The sequence below is a fragment of the Erythranthe guttata genome, chromosome 5 (assembly GCF_056151865.1).
Source record: "Erythranthe guttata isolate IM_541 chromosome 5, IM_541, whole genome shotgun sequence".
Classification (NCBI taxonomy): Eukaryota; Viridiplantae; Streptophyta; class Magnoliopsida; order Lamiales; family Phrymaceae; genus Erythranthe; species Erythranthe guttata.
In genome coordinates, this window is record NC_142537.1 from 5048015 (window position 1) to 5058707 (window position 10693).

General features: G+C 24.8%; 1 protein-coding gene across 1 annotated transcript; it reads left to right on the top strand.

Annotated features, from left to right (window-relative positions):
• The first annotated feature begins 7964 nt into the window (after window positions 1-7964).
• On the top strand, window positions 7965-10126 carry LOC148770482 (uncharacterized). Its single transcript, XM_088818240.1, has 3 exons — window positions 7965-9391; window positions 9485-9643; window positions 9714-10126. The coding sequence occupies exons 1-3, from the start codon at window positions 9077-9079 to the stop codon at window positions 10035-10037; spliced, it is 798 nt and encodes a 265-aa protein (XP_088674366.1). The 5' UTR covers window positions 7965-9076; the 3' UTR covers window positions 10038-10126.
• The last annotated feature ends 567 nt before the right edge of the window (window positions 10127-10693 follow it).

Consider the following 10693-nt stretch of genomic DNA (forward strand, 5'->3'; position numbering starts at 1 on the left):
TAGTAGTTGGTTAAATATCTTATGATACAATACGATACGATATGATAAACGATATCGATATGCCTAATTGGTCCAACACAATAGGCCTACAATTTCTTTACTTATTGGGTCACGAGTCCAGTATTGAAGACCACTATTACCGAGGCCCAATCACCTTCAAATAAGGTTTTGGCCCGACAATTTCAACTTATTAGACTTCAGCCCAATCAATGAGGTATAAATAAATGTTTGAGCTCATTCCTTAAAATACGTCCTATTATTTGAGCAATACTACAACATGTATTATCTGGAGTATTTCTACTATCCGCACGTCTGACTTCAGCGTCGGAGGGGTTTCCCCTCGGATCAAACCCCGCCTTAGTTTACGTGTTCTATGATCGCAGGTATCTCAAGGTCATCAAGCTTGTGAGCCAGTGATCTACTCTACTCTTCCAGCTCATCCTACTTCGACTCTCTAAGATGATCTAACTCTAGCATCATCAGATACGATACGAGATGTGGAGCAAAACAGTACGAGATATATTTACGATCCGATAACCATGGTTCGGGTAACGCGTTTATCTGCTATTTTTTCTCATTATATGATCGTAAATAAAAATATGGGTTAGAGGTATTTTTAAAATAAAGTCGTATTTTCTCTCCAACAATTTTTTTTTTAAATTAGGGCAAATGACAAATAGGCCCATGACAAGAGCACTTAATTAGAAAATGGGGCATCCAACTTTTTTGACTTGCCAGTAAATCCACCTCATTCAAACTTATTTGCAAATAAGGAAAATACTTTTATATATACCAAAGTTACCCCCAACTACTAGAAACCGTAATTTAACTCCAATTTCATGACATCATTACACCACAATTTAGAATTTCACACATTAACCAATTTTAACCCCTTGTTCCAATTTTGACACCAATTTTGACATCCACCGTCGGAGACCGCCAGTTAGCTGTCGTTAATCGTCGGTCTTTAGCGTTAACTTTTTATTATTATTAATTTTTTTTTGATAACTTTTTTTTCTTGGCAGGTCAACCGCTGGTCTCCGGCGTTGACTTTTATTTTATTAATTGTTTTTACGGCAGGTCAACCACCGGTCTCTGGCGTTGACTTTTTTTCTTTTTTGAAAAATTATTTTAATTAGTATTACTGTTGGAGACAGTAACTTAACTTTGTGAGACTATAATATTACTGTCTGAGTCGGTAATTTTTACTGTATTAATTAATTTTATCGTCTTGGCCTACAATTTTGTGGACTTCGACCGTATTATTACTCTCTCATGCAATAATATTAGTGTTTGGGGCAGTAATATTAGTAATGTTATTTTTTGGGAAAGTAATATTCGTAATATTACTGTTCGAGACAGTAAACAGTAATATTAGTAATATTACTCTTTTGGATTCAATATTACTATCTCAGATAATAAATTTGTTGTTAACACGGTAATTTAGAGAGAGAAAAAAGTTTCAAAAAGAGAAAGTCAATACCGGAGACCTGCGGTCAACGGCGGTTGACCGGCCGGAATATTTCAGACTAAAAAAGGTTTTCAAAAAAAAAAAATCAACTCCCGAATTTAGCCGGTAAAAAAATTCAGAAAAAAAATATTATTTTCTTAAAAAAAATATTATTTTCTTAAAAAAAATATTTTTTCAAAAATTATGAAAATGGGGTTAATAATATATTTGTTGAAATGTGTGGTCAATGTGCAATATTGATAAAGTTAGAGTGCAATGAACGGAATTGATAAAAATTATATTATGGAGGGTATTTTAGACAAAAGACATGTGAATGGATTTATTTGCATCACGCATCTCTAATTAAGTTTATTTTATCTGGACCTATGTGCATTTAAGTTTCTTGTCATGGGCCTATTTGCCATCTGCCCAAAAAATTAAGATTTTTTATGAAAAAAATAGTTTCCAAACACTGTTAAAAGCTTATAAGCTCTTAATCATGTTATAAACTATTTTTAACAACCCAATATCTAATGTTTTCTCCCAAAAAAAAAATGTAGTGTTTTATCTAGGTTGTATTAATTAATAGGGGCTATTTGCCAAAACCCCTCATTGAATTTTGAATTCATGATAAATTCATATTTTTTTATTGATATTTGTGATAAATCCAATTGATTTCAATTATCTAAAATACCCCTATTTAAGATTACTAAAAGTTATCATATATCATTAAGGAAAATCAATTTTAAATATTCAAATCCCCCAAATTTCTCTCCATCTCATCTCCATCTCACGTCATTCTAGTTTTTCTTCTTCTTTTTCTTTTTTCTTTTTAATTTTTTTTAAAAGACTTTCTTTACTTCGAATTAAACAAAAATTGGTTATTTTTAATTTTTTTTATCTTCTTTCAATTTTTTAAATTTTGAAATCCACTTCGTACTTATCAAAAACCACTATAAATTTATCGAAAACTACTATGAAATTGAAGTAAATATTAATATAAAACTAACGTAATCTACATCAATATTAATATAATATACTACAAACTTACCAAAATCTACGTAATGCACTACGAATTAACTTATCCAAAACCACTACAAATTTATCAAAAACCACTATGAAATTGAAGTAAATAGTAATATAAAACTAACGTAATCTACATTAATATTAATGTAATACACTACAAACTTACCGAAAAATACATAATGCACTACAAATTAACGTAATCCACTAAAAACACACAAAAAACGAACTTCACTATTCCCGACCCTGTATCGTCTTCCATCTCCCATGGCCACCGACGCCTCCCTGAAATTACAGAAAACAGAACATCGAAAAAATAAAACCCTCTACACACTAGTAGATATTGAAAACCACTATATACTCATTCAAAATCACTATTAAATTATCAAAAACACAGAAAAATGAAATCCACTATTCCCGACCCTATATCGTCTTCCATCTCCCATGGCCACCGACGCCTCCCTGAAATTATAGAAAACAAAACATCGAAAAAATAAAATCTTCTACACACTCGTAGATATTGAAAACCACTATATACTAATTCAAAATCACTAATAAATTATCAAAAATCACTATAAAATTAACGTAATTCACTTTAATATTAATATAATCCGCTACAAACGTAACGAAAAAATACTAAAAATGTTCATATTCCACAACAAATTAGTATAATCCACTACTAATCACAAATAAAAAATAATTACAAAAAATGTTAACCCACTCTTTTAATTCACTTTTGGTTCCTGGTTCGCTGAAAATCCGAAATTTTTTTCTCCCCTTTAGCAATTTTATCAAAAAAAAATCATCAAACTGACCAATTAATGGAGATATTTAATTGTCTTCAAAAATCCAAGTAATGCATCTCTTGTACACAAGATATCCCCATTTTTATGATTGAAAAACAGAGAAATAAAAAAATCAATAATGAATTATAATACTATGTAAGACATTCAATCATAACTCAATTTGCTCAAAAGGATGGGTATTGATGGTAATATTTTTCTACATGGTAAAATATACCACGACGTCATTAGGGAAACATCCACATTAAGTAAGAATCGAAGGAAACAAGGTCAATTTTATCCTTGTTCTATTTCGATCGTCTATTCATCACTCAAAATTATTGTATTATGTGTATTGTATTATTGTATTATGTGTATTGTATTCCATTCATCCATTCTTATTTATATTAATTATTAATATTTATTATGTGTATGATTAATTAAAATATTTTTTACTTACTCACACAAGAATGCATCTGCTTCGTTGATGAAAAGAAGCAAACCCCTGTTCGATTTCTTAGCCAAATCGAACAATTGATGTATCTTTGTAACTGTCTGAAAAAATTGACCTTGTTTCTCTCTATTTCCACAACTGCACTATAACGTTGGTCTGAGTCGTCCAAGGAGGCAATTTATGGTTTGGATCTGAGGCGTCCAAGGAGGAAAATTTCCAAAACTTTTTGGAAGTATAAAATGAGTTCCAGTTTTCGTTTCAAAAAATCGGAATGCAAAAATTCATTCCGATTTCGAAATACCTTGGAATCGGCGGAATTTCGAAAATTTCGGAAATTACATTAGTTTGTAACCTATTGTTCTAAATTCGGATATAATGAATACTTTCGCAATATATTTCTATTTTTTTTTTATATTTTGCAGGAAAATGCAAGAAAATTCAAAAAAGGGTTCGACAAAATGCAATAAATAAAAACAAATGTCGGAACAACAAATTGAAACATAGATTTTCTTATAAGGAAAAATGCAACATAATTTTTCTTGATAGCAACTAATATTTTCCAGTGTTCGAAATAGCGGTCGTGGCGGTCGATATATCGGCCGCCATAACGGTATCGGTTATAAACCTGAATATTTTCTAAGGTTTAAATTTACCTGACCATTCGATATTTATATTTTTCATATAAAATGTAACCTAAGTAATATTATGGAATTACAAGATATATTGTAAAATTATACTATGTATTTTGAAAAGGACAATGCTAAATGGCCAGAATCTGGCAGGCCAGAATAGGAGTTTTTTTTGTTTTTCATTTTTTATTTATAATTTATACCATTTATGCCCTTTATAGTGTTAACTCCAAATTTAATGCTTAATTTATCTCCCTAATTTATCTCCCAATCCGTTAGTATTATAGAAGTTGTCAAATTAATGGTTTGCTTGGAAAGTGGAACGTTTGGAGTGGAGAGTGGGATAATGAGACGGTGGGATATTATTATTATTATTATTATTATTATTATTATTATTATTATTATTATTATTATTATTATTATTATTATTATTATTATTATTATTATTATTATTATTATTATTATTATTATTATTATTATTATTATTATTATTATTATTATTATTATTATTATTATTATTATTATTATTATTATTATTATTATTATTATTATTATTATTATTATTATTATTATTATTATTATTATTATTATTATTATTATTATTATTATTATTATTATTATTATTATTATTATTATTATTATTATTATTATTATTATTATTATTATTATTATTATTATTATTATTATTATTATTATTATTATTATTATTATTATTATTATTATTATTATTATTATTATTATTATTATTATTATTATTATTATTATTATTATTATTATTATTATTATTATTATTATTATTATTATTATTATTATTATTATTATTATTATTATTATTATTATTATTATTATTATTATTATTATTATTATTATTATTATTATTATTATTATTATTATTATTATTATTATTATTATTATTATTATTATTATTATTATTATTATTATTATTATTATTATTATTATTATTATTATTATTATTATTATTATTATTATTATTATTATTATTATTATTATTATTATTATTATTATTATTATTATTATTATTATTATTATTATTATTATTATTATTATTATTATTATTATTATTATTATTATTATTATTATTATTATTATTATTATTATTATTATTATTATTATTATTATTATTATTATTATTATTATTATTATTATTATTATTATTATTATTATTATTATTATTATTATTATTATTATTATTATTATTATTATTATTATTATTATTATTATTATTATTATTATTATTATTATTATTATTATTATTATTATTATTATTATTATTATTATTATTATTATTATTATTATTATTATTATTATTATTATTATTATTATTATTATTATTATTATTATTATTATTATTATTATTATTATTATTATTATTATTATTATTATTATTATTATTATTATTATTATTATTATTATTATTATTATTATTATTATTATTATTATTATTATTATTATTATTATTATTATTATTATTATTATTATTATTATTATTATTATTATTATTATTATTATTATTATTATTATTATTATTATTATTATTATTATTATTATTATTATTATTATTATTATTATTATTATTATTATTATTATTATTATTATTATTATTATTATTATTATTATTATTATTATTATTATTATTATTATTATTATTATTATTATTATTATTATTATTATTATTATTATTATTATTATTATTATTATTATTATTATTATTATTATTATTATTATTATTATTATTATTATTATTATTATTATTATTATTATTATTATTATTATTATTATTATTATTATTATTATTATTATTATTATTATTATTATTATTATTATTATTATTATTATTATTATTATTATTATTATTATTATTATTATTATTATTATTATTATTATTATTATTATATATTATTATTATTATTATTATTATTATTATTATTATTATTATTATTATTATTATTATTATTATTATTATTATTATTATTATTATTATTATTATTATTATTATTATTATTATTATTATTATTATTATTATTATTATTATTATTATTATTATTATTATTATTATTATTATTATTATTATTATTATTATTATTATTATTATTATTATTATTATTATTATTATTATTATTATTATTATTATTATTATTATTATTATTATTATTATTATTATTATTATTATTATTATTATTATTATTATTATTATTATTATTATTATTATTATTATTATTATTATTATTATTATTATTATTATTATTATTATTATTATTATTATTATTATTATTATTATTATTATTATTATTATTATTATTATTATTATTATTATTATTATTATTATTATTATTATTATTATTATTATTATTATTATTATTATTATTATTATTATTATTATTATTATTATTATTATTATTATTATTATTATTATTATTATTATTATTATTATTATTATTATTATTATTATTATTATTATTATTATTATTATTATTATTATTATTATTATTATTATTATTATTATTATTATTATTATTATTATTATTATTATTATTATTATTATTATTATTATTATTATTATTATTATTATTATTATTATTATTATTATTATTATTATTATTATTATTATTATTATTATTATTATTATTATTATTATTATTATTATTATTATTATTATTATTATTATTATTATTATTATTATTATTATTATTATTATTATTATTATTATTATTATTATTATTATTATTATTATTATTATTATTATTATTATTATTATTATTATTATTATTATTATTATTATTATTATTATTATTATTATTATTATTATTATTATTATTATTATTATTATTATTATTATTATTATTATTATTATTATTATTATTATTATTATTATTATTATTATTATTATTATTATTATTATTATTATTATTATTATTATTATTATTATTATTATTATTATTATTATTATTATTATTATTATTATTATTATTATTATAGAGAATTCCATTAAAAGTCGAGAAGGAGAAAGAGCTTAGGGTTGGGTGGCTCCTCTGTTCTCCAAACACAATTTATTGCCTAAGTTACGGCAAATATGCATGGATTATACTAGATAGAGAGAAAATAAATAAATTATAATTAAGTATAATTTAAGGGTATATCAGTAAATTGATTTATTCTGGTTGGCCAGAATCTGGCCAACAAGATTTACCGTTTTGAAAAACCATAGAAATATTTGGAATTAAAATCGAATCAGAAATCGAAATTTCCGATAATTTTATATATCATTCCAATACTCTTCCAAATAAATTCGAAGAATCAGAAATCGGAACTTCGAAAATTGGAATGAAAAAACAGTTTCAAATTGGAATATTTTCAGTTCGAAATTGGCGAAATTCGAAAATTCCATTCCAAAATTCCACCAATGCGATGTGAATTTAAGCATGGAAAATAGGTGTCTTTCTCTAGAAGAAAGAAATCCACACGAGTTTCTCTCTCTTACACATGGAAACAGAATTTCCATGTTTTTCGGAAACAAACTCCTAATCGGAGTCCAATAGTTGTGATTCACTGAATAAATAATTATGACTCGCTGAGTAATTAATTTTAATTATCCGAAAGATTGAATCATAATGGCAGGGAAGCGAGTCGCCAAGTTTCAAACCAAGAAGGTGACTTCTCTCCACAAACCAAATTAATTATTTATTCCTTCATTGCTAGCTATTATTTTTTTTCTTCGATTTGAACCAACTGATTGTGTGTTTCTTTTTTGGGGAATTATTTATTTGTTTCTTCAATCTAGATATACACATTGTTTTCTAATCCACTCGTCCCTACACACACCTGCCAGAGCGTGGTATGCTACACCTGGTTATTTACACCGGGTGAATTTGATTGAATAAGTATCTTGTTAGCACACAAACACATGAATGGGTGTGTGATTATATGTACATCTATGGATCAAATCCAACCAACGTAAGTAACCAGCTGTACGTACCATCTAATTTCCACAAGCACGTGTATGTGTGTGCTTGTGTTACGCCGTTTCTTCATGGCTTCTCAAAATTGGTCCGTAAACAGTGTGTGCAGATCTATGGTGTGAGATTATGTGGTCTATTTCACCAGGTGTAGAATCACAAAAGCCCCAGAGTGTTATAACTTTTATATCTTTCTTTATTTTTTTTCCCTATAGTGTGCCGAGATAGTTTACGGTGACGATGATCGGATAAGTCGTTTGCCGGACGACATTCTCGTCGATATACTATCTTTATTGTCGCTCAAGGAAGCTGTATGCACTAGTGTTCTGTCATCTCGCTGGCATAACTTGTGGAAACATATTTACCGTCTAAACTTTGATCCACATGTTTCTTTACAAAAAGGGACTCAACAAGGATTCGAATCATGCAAAGAGAAGAGAAAAAAGTACGTGAAATGGGTGAATTCCGTCATCAAAAAACACAAGGCCGCCATCTTGAAAGATTTCATAATCCGTCTGAGGTTGAGCAGAAAATTCCAGAAGGACGTTAACCGATGGATTAATTTTGCAATTGTGAGGCACGTGCAGAGGTTAGAATTGGATCTTACCACAGGCCACTCGAGCCGATATAATTGCTCTTTACCCCAAGAGTTGCTCACTAAAAATACTAGTTCCGAAATTGATTTCAAGCCCCTCAAAGTATTGTGTTTGAAATCTGTTGATGTGACAGAGGAAGATATTAAGTTTTTCCAAAGTAAATGTCCGATGCTCGAAGAATTGGTTGTTGATCGCTCGTTGAAATTATTAAACGTTGAAGTTTGTGGTGGTCCATCCCTTGTCTTAAAACACTTGGAGTTAACCCGCTGCTACAATTTGAAATCGGTTAAGGTTTGCGCCCCAAACCTCACCTCACTTACTCTTCAGAAAGTAGAATGTCTATTGCTTGAGAATGTTCCAAGGCTTGTTGAGGTATCTGTTTGTCGGGCATATAGTAAAGTTTCTACCACAGTCGCACTTTCTGCTTTTGCTTGCTGCGATTTCCAATTGGAGATTCTTACGCTGGAGATGAAAGGGTTTGAGGTTAGACGATAGAATTTTATCATGTTTTGTTTTCTTTTATTTAGAAATAGAGATGCGCAAGGCTTATTAATATTTACTTGATTGATTTCACAGGAAATAGTTTCCTCCACAATTCAACTCCCTAAACTGAAGAAGTTGGTGGTGTTCGTAACAGGCGATGAAAGTTTTAATTTTGGAAATACTTATGCAAGTGATATGGGACTGACAAATTTGATGGAGGCGGCTCCCAACTTACAAGAATTCGTTTTAAATGTATGTTTCTACTTGATTTTTTGTGAATAATTTTCAAGAAAAATCTCACACTCATATTTTCTTTTTTCAGATGCAGTACTGGGATGCTTCGAAGTTTAATTTTGGAGGATACGATTATTATATTCTAAGTCTTGCTAACCGGCATCTTAAACTTCATAGTTTTTCTCACCACCACCACCTTAAAGTGTTCAAGTTTTGTGGCTATTGTGGTGTCTGGAATCAGTTTGCAGTACTCGAGTACATGATTGAGAACTGTGTCGCGCTTGAGAAAGTATTAATCGAGACATGTTACGATAAATTATATAGCTCTGCATCATTGTTCGATAAATTATACTCTGAGGAGAAACCCCTTAGAGAACTAGTACCTCAGCAAATTGAATTGGTTATTCTTTAACTAGCAAATTGAATTGGTTATTCTTATTCTTTAACTTCACCTTTGATTTGTTGCATTTATTTTCTTCATTAAAAAGCAATTATTTATTCTATTATGTTTACGCTATAATTTGTCGCAACTGAGTAAAAAAAAAAAGAATTTTTTTTTCCAAAAATGCTAAGCTTGCGATGATTTATTTGTTCCGTCGCATATCTTGCGTTGAAAGATGGTGTTTGTCGCAGCCCATGGGACTGTTTTGGATCAAGTTTTCGACCATTTTCTTTAGTCGCAAAGCCATAGATTTTGTTGCAATGGCCTTATTTTCGTCGGCAGTCTTGCATTTTGGCCTAGTTCACGACTACATTTTGTTGTAAAAATTGTATTAAATCGAATCATGTAAGCGCTTTTAATATGAATGTTGCTAACGAAATTATTCTAGAAACATGACAAAAAAATCATTCTACCAGCAAACTAATTGTCTTAAAAAACAATAAAACAAAAAAATAAAAGTCCCCCAAGACAAAGAAATCTAAGGTGAATTATTGAAGACTCGAAATTTTCACTGCTATCCTTGAGGGTTGGATTCAGCAGTCCAGTAAGTCTTTGTGGCCAAAAGAATTTTCTCGACGTTAAACGGTCCGCTTTCGTGGTCAACTATCTTACTCTCCCATCTCATT